The 15,188-nt window shown below is 42.2% G+C and overlaps 1 protein-coding gene across 1 annotated transcript in view; it reads right to left on the bottom strand.

Annotated features, from left to right (window-relative positions):
* Window positions 1–15,188, bottom strand: part of LOC132403373 (dynein axonemal heavy chain 3-like) — a 990,878-nt gene that overhangs the window by 79,635 nt on the left and 896,055 nt on the right. The window contains exon 65 of the mRNA XM_059986790.1: window positions 14,357–14,494. Within this exon, the coding sequence (XP_059842773.1) occupies window positions 14,357–14,494 (138 nt within the window). The remainder of the gene's footprint in view (window positions 1–14,356; window positions 14,495–15,188) is intronic.

The raw sequence follows: 15,188 nt of genomic DNA, 5'->3' as shown, positions 1-15,188 counted from the left end.
GTTAAGGTATTTAAGATACAGATATCTCTGGACTTTGTGACTTTCTATTTGGGGCATGTATTATTTTTGGAACAGAAGAAAGATATAAAGTTGCCGCAGGCCCTTTTAGTGGCAAGTAAGAAATCAATTGCCAGAAAATAGCTAATTCCAGTATCACCTACTTTAGAAGATTGGCATGAAATTGTTTTGGAAATATTTAAAATGGAAAAGATGACTTACTCCCTGAGAATTCAAGAAGATAAATGTTATCAAATTTGGAATAAATGGATTGAATTTATAACCCCAATGTGAGCAGACTTTATATAATTCTCCTAATGGTTCATACTGCTTTTCTCATCAACATGGTAATAGTGTTCATGTAAGCTCCCTTGGCTTGAATGTTCACTATTTTATTTCAGGAAAGCATGGAATTAACATAAATAAAGGAAAAGATTTGGAGAAAAAAAAAGATAATTTGAAGTAAATAAGTACACAGGAATTGGATAAGTATGTTTATGGATAGGAGCAAACATGAATGTGTAAAGATACAAACACCTATGATGGAATTTACATATTCTTTTGTAAGAATATGTACACATATTCTTATTATATTCTTATATTCATATGTTACGTTATTTTGGACAAGAAAGAAATGGACGAGAAGAGATACACAGAAATGATTACTCAAGCACTATTATTTCTAATTTTTTTTAACAACAATTATTATTATCTAGTTTAATAGTGTGGAATTACAATTGCACATAAATATCTATTTAAGTGCCTAATTATTTTTCTTTAAATACCATCTCAGTGTGTACTTGTGAATGTATAAATATATATAGATTTATACATATATGAAAAATGGAAAAGGCTTTATATGTAAAAAAAGTTTATGTAATACTTATGAATACCTTATCCAAATAAAAATAAAATTAAAAAAAAAGAAACTCCTTGACTTCTTCTTCTTCTTTCATTACTGGCAGTTTAGACACATCTAGGTGTATTACTGCCCTCCGCAGGATGTAAAATTAATTACAGAATTCCAAAAAACTCAAATTCTCAAATATAAACTAGTCGCACATAGAAACAGAATAATAAACTTTTCAATCAGATGGTGGTTTTCTTGGTGGCCAAACAAAGATTTAACAGAAAAACAAAATACATTTAAGTCAGACAGCCTCTTGAACAATATGCTTCTTTCAATTTTATATCGATTACAACTCAGCAAAACATGCTGAACTGTCTCTGGACGACCACAATCACATAATCCAGTAGGATGTTTCCCTGTTATCTTTAAGTAATAGCTTAGCCCACAATGCTCCAGCCTAAGTCTTGTTAATTTCACTATATCTCTGTGATTTAAAGAGTAACAGTCTGAGACCTTTTCAACTAGAGGGTGACAAGAAAAGAAATGCCTTCCCTTTAATTCATTTTTCCAATCCTCCTGCCATTTCTTCTCTGTACCTTTTTTAAAATCTTACTTCTCAATTCTGCTCTGCCTAGGGGTATTCTAATTCCTACTTGCCCAATCTGTAAGGAAGACTTTTCAATGCCATCCACAATTTCATTTCCCTCCACCCCAGCATGCCCAGATATCCATGTAAATCTGACTTTACAACCCATCTGCCCTACTCTAAACTAAACTAAGAGAATCTCAGTAACTATGTCAGGATGAGCTTTTGATTTATTCCCTTTTATAGCCTCTAAGGCAGCAGCAGAATCCGAACAGATGACAATCCTGCATGGTCGAGAGTCTTCTATCACCATAAGGCCCAGAGGATTGTTGATAATTCTGTTGCAAAGACAGAAACACCATCTGAAACCCGGTGACCAATCTCAACTCCAAGTTGAGACATGTGCATCCCAAATCCTGCCTTACTGCTCTCTGGGTCCACTGAGCCATCGGTAAAAATCTTCAGATAAGATCCCCATTTATTATTTAAATATTCATTTACGATCGATGCTGTTGAAATTGGTCTGCTTCCTTGAAGCTGAAAAAGGAGGAATAGGTCTACTTCTTTCTGGAATAGGTCTACTTACTTCTTTCTGGCAAAAGCCAAAAAGGAATGGGTGGCAAGCAGATTTGGTCAGCTATGTCTTCAATCAGTTTCAATTTCACAGCCCAGATAATAACAAAATCTAAAAATGGATATCATTTAATTTTACTTTGGCGCTCTGACGTCTCCTGCAAAAGACATTTTGATGGACAGCTATGATTGAAGCCATTTAGTTTTGCCCAATACTGCAGGCCCAACTTAACTCATCTTAAATGTAGGGGTACTTCTCCCATCTTAACACATAATGCAGGGACTGATGTTGTTCTGAAAGCTCCACAGCAGAGTCTAAGTGCTTTGGACTGCACAGTGTCTAATTTTCCAAGTACTGCTGTAGCAGCGGAACCATAAGCAATACAACCATAATCAATTACTGATCTAATCATAGCTAGATATATTAAGTACTTAGTTTCCCGCCCCGCTCCCCAGTCACATCCAGCAATACTTCTCATAACATTTAAAACTTTCTCACACTTTCCAATTGTTTTATCCATATGAACCCTCCAAATAAGTCTTTCATTAAACCAGACACCTAAAAACTTGAATACATTGACTATTTCTAATGGAGAATCATATAGACACAATTCACAATCAGGAATCTTTCTTCTAAAGCCAAAAATCATAAATTTGGACTTAGAAGCAGAAATCCTGAAACCCCATTTATTTGCCCAGTTTTCAACTGATCTTAAAGCCTTTTGTACCTGCTTTGATATATACTTGATGTTTCTTCTTCTTTTCCTGATTGCACCATCATCTGCAAACAACAATTTGCCAAATCCTGTCGCTACCTGCTCAAAGATGTTGTTTATCATGACATTAAAAAAGAACAGGACTAATGACACTTCCTTGAAGAGTACCATTATTTATTTTAACTGATTTGGAGCTTGTTCTGCCTATTCTTACTTGAATTGTCCTTTCCTTAAGAAAAGCTTTGATCCAATTAAACATTCTACCTCTAATTCCTGCATCATATTTAATTAATAAATCATCCTTCCATAGTGAGTCATATGCTCTTTCAATATCTAGAAGTACGCTTACCATTACTTCTCTATTTTGAAATGCTTTTTTAATATCATGATCTAAAAGGGCAATAGATCTTGATCTTTCTGTTGATCTTTCTGTTCTAAAACCATTTTGATAGGCAGCAAAATGTCCCTTATTTTCTAAAAAATAAACAAGTCTGTTGGTGACCATTTGTTCCATAGTTTTATAAAGCACTGATGTAACTCCTTGACTGCACACAGGTGATTTCTATCTAATGTGACTTCTAAAACCAATTGGCTGTGCCAGTGATAATACGGTGTGGGGGGTGTTGAATACTTATGCAATCAATTATATATTTGTGATCAATTTAGATCACTTTGTAGAGATCTGCTTTCACTTAGACATGAAAGAGTCTTTTTCTGTTGATCAGTGTCAAAAAAACCGAATTAAATCCACTTTGATTCAATGTTGTAAAACAATAAAACACGAAAACTTCCAAAGAAGATGAATACTTTTTATAGGCACAGTATCCAAGTGTCTCTTAAAAGTCACTAATGTAATCTGCCTCTACCACTGTCCCAGGGAAGTACATTCCAGGCACTCACATGTCCTTTAAACATGCCCTCTCTCACCTTAATTGCATGCCGTCTGGTATAAATATTTCAACCGTGGGAGAAAAGATACTGCCTGCCAACTCAATTAATGCCTTTCATAATCTTATAACCCTCTAGTGGATCTCCCCTCTCCCTCCGCTACTCCAAGTTTGTCCAACCTCTCATTATATCAAATGCCCTCTAATCCAGGCAGCTTCCTGGTAAACCTGTCTGCATCCTCTTACAAGCCTCAACATCCTTCCCATAGTAGGGGTGACCAGAAATGTATGCAATACTCCAGATGTGACCTACAGGTATTTGAAGCTTTATAAAGCTGCAACATAATTTCCTAACTTTTGAACTCAGTGCCCCAGTTAGTAAAGGCAAGCATGCCATATGTTTTCTTAACTACTTGATCAACCTGTGCAGTCACTTCCAGGGAGATATGGACTTGGGCCCCAAGATCCCTTTGCTCATCAACACTGTTAAGGGTCTTGCCCTTAACAGTATTTGACCTATCAAGGTGCAACATTTCTCATTTGTCTGGATTAAACTCCATCTGCCATTTCTCTGCCCTTTCCTGCAGCTGATCTATATCCTGCTGTACTCTTTTCCAGCCTTCTGTGCTATCCTTAACACATTTAATCTTTGTATCATCTGCAAACTTACTAACTCATCTACATTTTCACCCAGGTCATTTGTATTCATCACAAATAACAGAGGTCCCAGTACAGACCCCTGTGCAACACCACTAATTTCAGACCTCCGGTTGGAATAAGCCCTTTCGCCCACTACCCTCTGTCTTCTATGTGCAAGCCAGTTCTGAATCCAAACAGCCAATTCACTGCAGATCCCATGCATCTTAATCTTCTGGATGACCCTCCCATGAGGGAGCTTGTCAAATGCCTCACTAAAATCCATGTAGTCAACATCCACAGCTCTACCTTCATCAATCACCCTTGTCACTTAGTCAAAAATTCAATCAAGTTGATAAGACGTGTCTTACATTTCATAAAGCCATGTTGGTTCTCCCTAATTAGGCCATGGTTTTCCAAATGTTCATAAATCCTATACTAAGAATTCTCTCCTTTAGTTTCCCTACCAATGACGTGAGATTCACTGGTCTACAGATTCCAGGATTATCCCTGTTTCCCCCCTTGAATAATGGAACAACATCAGCTACTCACCAGTCCTCTGAGATCTCACCTGTAGCTAGAGAGGACACGAAGCTATTGTCAAGGCTCCAGCAATCTCTTCTCTTGTGGCTCTCAATAATCTGGGCTACATCCTATCAGGTCCTGGAGACTTATCCACATTTATGCTGTTTAAGAGTCTCAAAACTGCCTCTTCTTTACCTTGAAATGAATGAACACTGATCTCCCTATCTTCCATGTCCTCCTTGAGAAACACTGATGAAAATACTCATTAGGGACCTCACTCACATCCACTGTTTTAGATATTTTGATGGTTTAGAAAAGATAGAAAGGGAGGAGTTTCACTATTAATCAGGGACTCACAGCAGCTGCACTCAGAGGGGATATAATGGAGGGCTCGTCTACTGAGTCTATATGGGAATATAATTTTCTAAAACATAAAATATCTGCAAATGTTCCCCCCTATACTTTGAGTGGTCTTGCCCTCTCCCTAGATATCCTCTTGATCTTGATGTTTGTATAGAACGGGTCTTTGGGTCTTTTTAATTCTACTTATTGAGGACTTTTCATGGCCCCTCCTGTGTTTCCTAATTCCATTTGAGTTCTTTTCTGGCTTCTTTACAATCCTCAAGGTTTCTATTTGATTTTAACTTCCAAGGCTTCACATACTTTCCTTTTAATTCTTGACTAAATTCATCACCTCTCTCAACATCCAAGTTTTGCTTACCTTGCCAACCTTATCCTTCCTTCTGACTGGAACATACCTGTCCTGTACTCTTGCAGATGGCCTTTAAACACCCACCACATGTCAGATGTGGACTTGCCCAAAACATTTGCTCCTAATTAACTCTTCCTAGTTCCTGCTTAATGCTCTTGTAATTTACTCTGCTCCAGTTTAAAACTCTCATGCATGGTTCATACTTTTCTTTATCTATACCTATCTAAAATCTGCAATTTGTCCTACAACAGAATGTAATTTCTATAGTTTAGGCTGCACACATATAATACTGGTTCCAAACCACTCTACATCATAGGATATGTAAAATGTTTATAACGAGGTACCACTTGGTACTTTTGAGCAAAATGGAAATGTGTGCTTTCTGGTCTGCAAGCGTTACTTTGTATTGTGTACATTTTGTCTTAGGCAAGTTTCCTTAAGGTTGTTATAGTTGGGGTGGTAATGGGGGTAAGCTCACACTACCTATTAAATGCTCCCAATGGCGTGCATCCCAAATGGCCTCTGACAACCAGTTCCAGATCCTGGCCTTAACATGTGGCTTAGCTACTAAGCCTGTTGGAACCATTTCTACTGACAGGTGAAGGGGCAAAGGCAGGTTACTGGCACTTTAAAACCAGTGGCTTTGGGCAGATGGGGCTCATCATTTGTGGATAGCAGTTCATCTTGGAGAAGGAGAACTCTGATCTTAAATATTTGCTGCCTCACGGCTATACCCACTCATGGGGAAGGCTTTGAGAGTAAACCCTGAGGGAAAAATCCAGAGCTGGAGACCATAAGGCTCTCATTAGTTGAGTTCAACGCTGACCGGCAACTCCTGTGACGCTGCTGGTACCAAACTTAATCATGCTTTTCCGTTCCTTTGGGTTCATCTGATGCATAGAGGAGAGACTGCTACATGGGCAACAGCTTGCTCTCAATATCGGACTGCTCAGGCTTGCATATCTAGACAGCTAGGACGCAATATCCATGGTCAACTCTGACTGACGTAAGCCTCAAAGCTATTTTAAAACTTAAAGAGTTGTGGTCACTGATTCCTAATTGTTAACCCACTGAAAGGTCGTTCATCTGACCAGGCTCGTTAATCAAAACCAGGTCCAGTACAGCCCCTCCTCTTGTTGGACTATCTACATCTTGATTTAAGGAACCCTCCTAAATGCACCAAACAAATTCTGGCCCATCTAAACCTCTTGAAAGTCACAGCTTATATTATGGAAGTTGAAGTCCCTTATGACAATAAGCTTATTGATACAGCTTTCCTAAATCTGCCTGTATACCTGTTCCTTAATGTTCCAGTGGTTAACAGGGGCTCTATAGTACAGTCCCATCAGAGTGACTGCACTCTTCCAATTTTTGAGTTCTACCCATATAGACTCAGTAGACGAGCCCTCCATTATATCCCATCTGAGTGCAGATGCTGTGAGTCCCTGATTAGTAGTGAAACTCCTCCCTTTCTATCTTTTCTAAAACATCAAAACCTTGGAACTCTCTTAACCAAGTCTCTGCAATGATCACATCATTGTAGTTCCATGCACTGATCCATGTTCTAAGTTCATCACCTTTACCCATAATACATAGCATTTGCAACCCCTCACCGGGCTTGTATGCAAAGCTGACTCGTTAGCCAGCTCAGTTAACAGCCACGGGACTCAGTGGTGAGAAGGCCTCCTTTCATAAATGATATATGTCTAGGTCGGTATGATCTGGGTTTCAGCCAAATGGGAATGTCGTGCTGTTCCGATTAAAGAAACCTCGATTTGAGCGAATGCTGTGTCAATACTGTCCACACACACTTGTTGGTCAGCAAGAAATAACAGATCGTACACCACACAAAATGATAAAGAAAGTATATTTACTAATTTCAGCTTCATCAAATATTTTGTAGGGAAAAGAAAAGAAAAAAAATAAAAAAGGACCCATTGTAGATATCACAGTCCAAATGAACACATAATGTTGGAGTCATCTTGAAAGGCTTTACATTCTCACCCACCAAAAATAGTCAAGTCCTCATGACTTTGGAACTTATTAAACCATCATTAATAACAAGTATTCAGGACCCCCAATCCATTTGTAAATGGAAGTAGCAATTCTCACCATGGGAATGGAGTAACACTCTGTTTCTCAGGTAAATCCTCTGTCAGCTTAGCTGGGGCTTCCTGACTCGCTGAGACCTTCTTACTTCATCTTCAGTTTCTCTAACTTCAACAACTCCTGTGTTTGTTCCTGTCTATCAGAGGATGCCTCCCCCATCTCTCATTCGTACTTTTTGGTGGCTCAGGTCCCTCAGCTCCATGACAGAACTTGGCTTCCTTCAGTTTAAGCAGGGGCTGCTGGACATCTTCAACCTCCACTGATGCTAACTGGCCAGACCTCTCCTGGAAAGGGGTGTCCTCAGTCACTCTAATAGTGCAGCAAATACTCTTGGAGCAACCAACATCAGACTTGTTCATAGAAAAGGGATCTTTGCGTTCCAGCATCTTCTCAGTTAATCTCCTTTTCCACTCCTTGGCATCAGTAAGTCACCCAAGTCACATGACCTCGATGTTGACTTTCTCGATCCAGGAGACTGTTTCTCTTCCATATTCCCTGGACCACTACCATCACAGGAAGGAGAGGGGCAACGCCACCCACATCTGAAGGTAACATTTCTTCCTGAGGTGTTCCTGCTAATCACTGTCATCCTGATTGTATACACAGCCAAAGATTTCTGGAGTTCAGGTCTCACCAGCACTCCTGCAGGTAAGCGCGACTCTTCATCCTGACCATCAGGAGCCTCCACCTGGTCGGCCGGGGTGTTGGGCATACCAGCAAATTTGGGGTTCCCGTTACTCTAACTCCTCCTCAAAGACATAACATGACAGGTTTAGCCTGAGTGTATCACACAGATCCTCGTTCCTGCTGAGGAGGAACTAGTACCTTCTCAAAAGCAGCTCTGAACATGAGTGATGGACAAGGGGTTCAAAAAGTTCTCCATTTCTCTCCTTACATGGTCTCATGATCCTTCTCACAATGGAAATACTCATTCCCACAAGAATGGAAGATGCACCTTTTTCAACCAGATCCAGGCAGACCAACGCTGGTGGGTCAGTAGTCTCAGTTACTCCAACATTTGCTTCTGAAAACTCCAGTTTCAACAACAAGTAGCCATTGTATGGATATTCATCAGTTCTAAGCCCTTGAATCTCAGGGCATTGAGTGGCATCAATAGTAAGCGCGTCAAATACCGGTTGTTAAAGGATCTGTAGAGTAAAGTAGCTGAGAGCCTGTGTCAAGTATGGCTCTGGCATAAACACCTTCAATCCATATGGATACAGAGCTTGGTCCCACTAAACCTTCAGGGATAGTGTTCTGCACTTTAGCATTTCCCTTGATACATCGATTTGAACGTATCCTCTCCGAAGACACCAGACCATTCCCTTACTGGGTCTATCTGCAGTTGTGCCTCTTTACTTTTGTTTGATTAACTACTGACTTACTCTTCCAAGATTTTCCTGCTCCTCACAGTCTCGCTTGAAGTCTTCTCCACAGTTGTAACAGAAAATACCAACAGTCTGCTGCATCGTAAGTCCTACAGAAGGGGTCGGGTTTCCCAACGGATGTATTGTTCAGCTGAAACATGTGCAGACGTCTATCGAATCAGCTCAGCTCAAAGGTTTTCAATCTCATTCCTCAAAAGCTCCATCTCCATGGCATCAAGGGTCACTTTAGCATCAGAGGCTACCACTAAAGACATTACTCAGCTTTTGGAAAAGTCCTGCTTCTCAGTCATGTTTTCCTCCTCTCTAACATGGTAAAAGATGGAGGAGGGTGCATTTTGCGGGTCATTCAAATATGTAGAGCAATCACATCATGTGACAGCATGTCCTTCACAACTTGCTCCATCCTCAAGCAATTTCTCTCAGACAGTTGAATGCACCTTTGTGGCACAAACACTTGCTGCACCATCAATAACTCTCTGAGACGTGAGGCGAGATATCAGCTTTTATTGACTGGAAGAAAGAACAAGCAGTAGTTGACCACCATACTACATCCTGGAGACTGAGAGGCAGGGCTCAGGCCTCAATCGCCTTTATACCGGGGTCTGTGGGAGGAGCCACAGGAGCAGTCAGCAGGGGGGCGTGTCCAGACAGGTATATGTAGTTCACCACAACACTGCAGCAGTTTCTCAACCTGAAAGGGTCAGCAGACAACTTCTCTCCTTCCTCCTGGAATGTGTGGCTAAACTTCATCATCAGATCGGCTGCCTTTTCAGTAATGCCAAAAGCATCTTCCAGAGCTTGCAGGTAATTAGCAGGTAAAATCAATTATATGGCTAATGGATTTTCTGCCTTGAGGAGCATCACCATATCAGCCACAGGACCCTGTAAGCTCTCTATCAGTCTCTGTTTTCTCACGTTACCTTGTTACATACCCCGTAACGGGTTAAAAAGGACCAGCAGAAATGGACACACCTGGAGTCTGAGTCTTCCGTTATAAACTCTATTTTATTAGTAACTACTTGATAAAGTAATACAAAACAAGCTAAGATAAACAGGTTAGCAAAGTATATGCATATATAAGTGAGTAAATAAAGTTTCCAAGCTTTTCCCAGCTCAGGTGATTAGATGATACAGTCTTACGGTGGTATGGTATGTAGTCAGTTCAGTTCTGGAATTTGAATTGAGTAGAGTTACAGAGAGAGAGAGAGGGAGTTGTTTTGTCTTCCCAGTGCCGATGCTGATGCCAATCCTCCACGTTGTCCTCCTGCTCCGGAAACTTATCAAAGTCACTGACTTGTGACCACTAAAATAGGACCTTCTTCTGTGGTGGAGTTATCAACCCAGGCGAGGGTTAAACACACCGATAGCTCTCCATCGGCCACTCCTTTGTCCACACTTTAAGCAAAATCCTTGTCGTGGGCACACAGTGTCTTCCTTGTCTCTGGCATGTTGTGTGTTTGATTATAAATCCAACTGACCTTGTATATATATCACAAGTGCTGAACATGAGCTGTCCATCATATAGCTCCGCCTTTCAGTTTCCATCGCAACTCACAGACTTTCTCTCTCTCTGTTGCTGAAACAGCACACAAGCTGTTCGCTCCCTCTCTCTCTTTTTTAAAGGAACAGCCCACTTTAGAATAATCCTTCAGATCTCGTCACAATCTGAACACTGCCAGTATCTAAGATGTCTGCTCAGCCCAAGCCTCATTCTTCTTCCCCATCGGGTGTGGGCTTGACCCCAGAGAACATTCCCAACCTATGATAACTTTGGCTCTCCACAGAGATACTTCTGCATTTATCAACCAGTGATGTAATAGCCAAAACCAGCTCAGACTTTAACCCAACCATTGAAGGACCCATTAGACTTCCCACATCAGACAACTTTTCCCCCTCACTTTGCAGAAACAAGAACAACTTGTCTTTATTCACCCTCAGCTACATTCCCCTCTTCTCCAAAAATATGGACAGCCCATGGCCCCGCCTCTCCAGGGTCAACGAGACTTCAGTTACATCACTGCTAGCCTGGACTAACATGACATCCTTATCAACTTTTCAGAATTTAGCACTCTGAATACCCGTTCTTTGGGAATTCGGACATCCATCCTACTCAAAACACAAGTATTATTTGTGGATAATCTCTCTGAATCGCACCAAACCTTAATCCCTGCAGCATCCATAATAAAGTATCTTAGCCACTTACCCCAACGCTAGCTTAAACTCACAAACCGCTTAATCAATTCTTAACAGCAATTACACAGCATTCAGTGAATCACCAGACGATGGTCCCCACAAGTACAACCCCTCACCGGGCTCGTATGCAAAGCTGACTCGTTAGCCAGCTCAGTTAACAGCCACGGGACTCAGTGGTGAGAAGGCCTCCTTTCATAAACGATATATGTCTAGGTCGGTATGATCTGGGGTTCAGCCAAACAGGAACGTCGTGCTGTTCCGATTAAAGAAACCTCAAATTGAGCGAATGCTGTGTAAAAATTACCCATACACAATTGTTCGTTGGCAAGAAATAACAGATCGTACACTGCATGAAATTATATTTATTAAATTCAGCTTTATGGAGCAGTTAGTAGGAAAAGAAAGCAAAAAATAAAAATAAAAGGGCCCTTTTCAGTTAACCAGCTGAGAAGTTGGAGCTCATCTTGAAGTTATCCTTTTTACTCATATGCTGGACCCAGGGTCTGCATGAAAGCACACACCAGATCCTAGTCTTTGCTCAAAATCCATCTCGAACAAATGGGTGCTATCTCTGGAGTACTGGCTCTTTCTCCTTGGAGCTACTCATCTGTCCAAAGCACTTTGTGCAACAGGAATGGTCCTTCCTATGGCTTCCTCAGCCATCTTCTCTCCAGCCCTCTCTGCAACTCCCTACCAAAAAGACCACAAACCATGTTCCTCACAAAAACTCTCTCTGGCCAGCTCTTTCAAGAACCTTCTCTCAATTTCACCACCCTGACTGGCTGACACAACATTCCTAAGTTGAACATCGTAGCCCCTTATCTTTAGCTGAAACCCAAACATTCCACAAGCTGGATACACTGCTTTTACAGGAAGCTACTAAATGAAATACCCTACTGCATTAACAGTAAAAATCTTAACCAGGGAATTACACATTAAGATACACACACTTCAAACAATCCATCTCATCACCTGTTACTTTGCTCCTGCCGGTTTTTACTGGTTTTTACCTTCCTCTCTATCTCTTCACTTTCTGACCTAGTTCCCATCCCCCTGCCAAACTAATTTAAACCTTCCAGGTGGCAGTAGTGAACCTCTCAGCCAAGCTATTGGTCCCAGTCCAGTTTAGGTGCAACTTGTCTCTTCTGTAAAGGTCACCCCGCCGTAGAAGAAGTTCCAGTAATCCAAAAACCTGAAACCTTGTCCCTGCTTCAGTTCCTCAGCCCCTATTCTTGCACTGACTAGCATGTGGCACTGAGAGTAATCCAGAGATGACCACCTTGCAAGTTGTGCTCTTCAGCCTCTTTCCTTACTCCCTATACGTTGTGCAGGACCTCTTCCCCCATCTACATATTGGTGTCAATGTGCACCATGACCTCTGGATGCTCCCCCTCCTCCTTGAGAATAATGTGCAGCCACTCTGAGATACCCTGGACCCTAGCACTTGGGGTGGGGGCAACAGACCATCCTGGTGTCTCTTTTGTGACCACAGAATATCCTGTACTTATCAAGTCTCCTATCACTATTGCTTTACCTGATTCCACTGCTGAGCCTCAGAGCTGGCCATGGTGCCACTGGCCTGGCTGCTGTTGTTGTGCCCTGACAGGTTATCCCCTCCCAGCAGTATGCAAAGGGGTATCCTTGTTGCTGTGGGGATGGCCACAGGGGAACCCTGCTCAGACTGCTTTCTCCCCCTACTTCTCCAGGTGGTCACCCATCTTCTATCTGAAGCGTGAGCACCTCACTAAATGGCTCATCTATGAAGTTTCCAGCCTCCCGGATGGTCCTGAGTGCATCCAGATCCACTGCCAGTTCCTCGACCTGGTCAGTCAGGAGTTGGTGTTCAGTGCACTTCCCACAGGGAGACTGTCAGCTATCCTGAAATCCAAGATGTTACAGGAGAAGCCTTAACTACCACCCTGGTCTCATGCCTCAGCTTTCCCATAGGCTGCCTACTGCAATGGGGAACTCCCATTCCAAAGACAGGCCTTCAAACATTCAGTCATCACCTGGCCTCCCAACTTAATGTCTTCTCGGGTCAGGGGTAGTAAATAAGTTCAAAGATAAATTATAGGTATTTATGTCCATGAATTGAAAACTCTGACATCAATCACACTGGAGTAATGGTTCACTCATTCCCTGTGGAATAATAGTCAATGCCTCCCATTGGGAAGTACCACTTAAGGCTGCCGAAAGCTTGGAAGGGCCAGGTACGAAGCACATCCAGTCTCAGGGCTCAACTCACGGACAAGCAGTGGGGGAGGGCAGAGTCTGCCTGGATGCCAAACTTCAGCAAGCAGAGTGCCATTGCAGAAGCCTGCAATGAACAGTGCAGCCCAGGAGGTGAATACAATCTCTTCTGATAGAGGTCGAGCCACCAATAGGACACTCTCTACTGAAGGAGCAACTCTCAGCTATCCAGTGACAAATGGTGCTCCTGGGAGTCCTGGGAGGTGGATAGAGGCAGATACATTTGGGACATTTAAGAAACTTTTAAACAGGCACATGGATGATAGAAAACTGGAGGGTTACGTAGGAGGGAGGAGTAAGATTGATCTTAGAGTGGTGAAAAGGTTGGTGCAGCATTGTGGGTCGAAGGCTCTGTATTGTTCTGTTCTATGCTCTAACAGAGAAGGCTGGGGATATGATATGTCAGAAGTGACACCACATGGTCTCCTCCCAAATACAGTTAATTCTTCATGCTATACACCTACTGCACCACCGTGCTTCCTTTCAGAACTACATATATCAATGACCATTGAATTCAACCCATCAGTTGATTTCCTACACCTGCTGTAGGACTGGAGTAAATGAATGGCTGATGGATGGTGTGAGCTTGTTGGGATGAAGGGCCTGTTTTTGACCAGCACTTCTCACTCAGCAGTGGTCCCACCACCTGCATATTTAGGGGGACTGGAGTCTTCTCCACTCCACACACCCTGCTTTCAGCCCAAAGGCACGCAGAGAGCCCCATTCCCCTCTACCTTACCCCCACTCTCTCAGCAACAACAGCTCCGTCTCACCAGTAGTTGGTCCCTTTTCTAGATTCTCCATCACTGAAGCCATTCAGTGCTCAACCACCATCAGTGGCAGCTACAACAATGTGCTAGAAATCAGATCGCAGGGCATGTTTAGTTCGCGGGATATGCCTGCACTTGTGGACACAGCGGTCTCGGCAACATACCTGAACTTGCCTTGCACTGATCCTGAGGTCGGATTCGGTGAACTCGTAGGGAACGTTCCACCCGATTGGTCCGAACATGCGGCGTTCTTGAATGAGAGCATGGAAGAAGCACAGAGCAAAGAGGAGTTTCTGCCAAACCTGCCAGTGCAAAGGATAGAAAATTAACATCCTTCCCGAAATAAACCTGTTGTAAACAGGACTCAGGAAATCACACCCAGATGTTGCATTTCCCTGCCTTGGAGTTTGCATGTCGAAATTAAGATTTCTGTAAATAAGCAATGACCTAAATACAGCAGAGCTCTCCTCAGCTAACAGTCAGAAGCATACATCATGAAAATGGACTTTTGGCCCAAATGGTTCGCACTGACCAAGATTCCAATCTAAGGTAGTCCCATTGCCTAGCTTTGGCCCACATTCTTCTAAACTTTTCCTATTCTTGTACCTGTCCAAGCCCCACCACATCCTTTAGTGGCTCATTCCATATCTCAACCACCCTTTGAGCAAGAAGTTATCCACACAAAATGCTGGAGGAACTCAGCAGGCCAACAGTCCTGTCGAAAGGTTTCAGTCTGAAATGTTGACTGTACTTTTTTCCATAGATGCTGCCTGGCCTGGTGAGTTCCTTCAGCATTTTGTGTGCGTTGCTCGGATTCCTAGCATCTGCAGATTTTCTCTTGTTTATGAAAAGTTTTCCCTTGAGTTCCTATTAAATCTTTTGCCCCCTTTCTTTAAATTTGTGCCCTCTGGTTCTTGCTTCCCCAACTCTGAGAAAAAGACTGCATTCATTCTAGCTATGCTCCTCATAACTTAAGATATTTCTATTAGGTCACCC

Source organism: Hypanus sabinus, chromosome 13, assembly GCF_030144855.1.
Source record: "Hypanus sabinus isolate sHypSab1 chromosome 13, sHypSab1.hap1, whole genome shotgun sequence".
NCBI lineage: Eukaryota > Metazoa > Chordata > Chondrichthyes > Myliobatiformes > Dasyatidae > Hypanus > Hypanus sabinus.
This window is presented reverse-complemented; position numbering and strand designations above follow the sequence as displayed.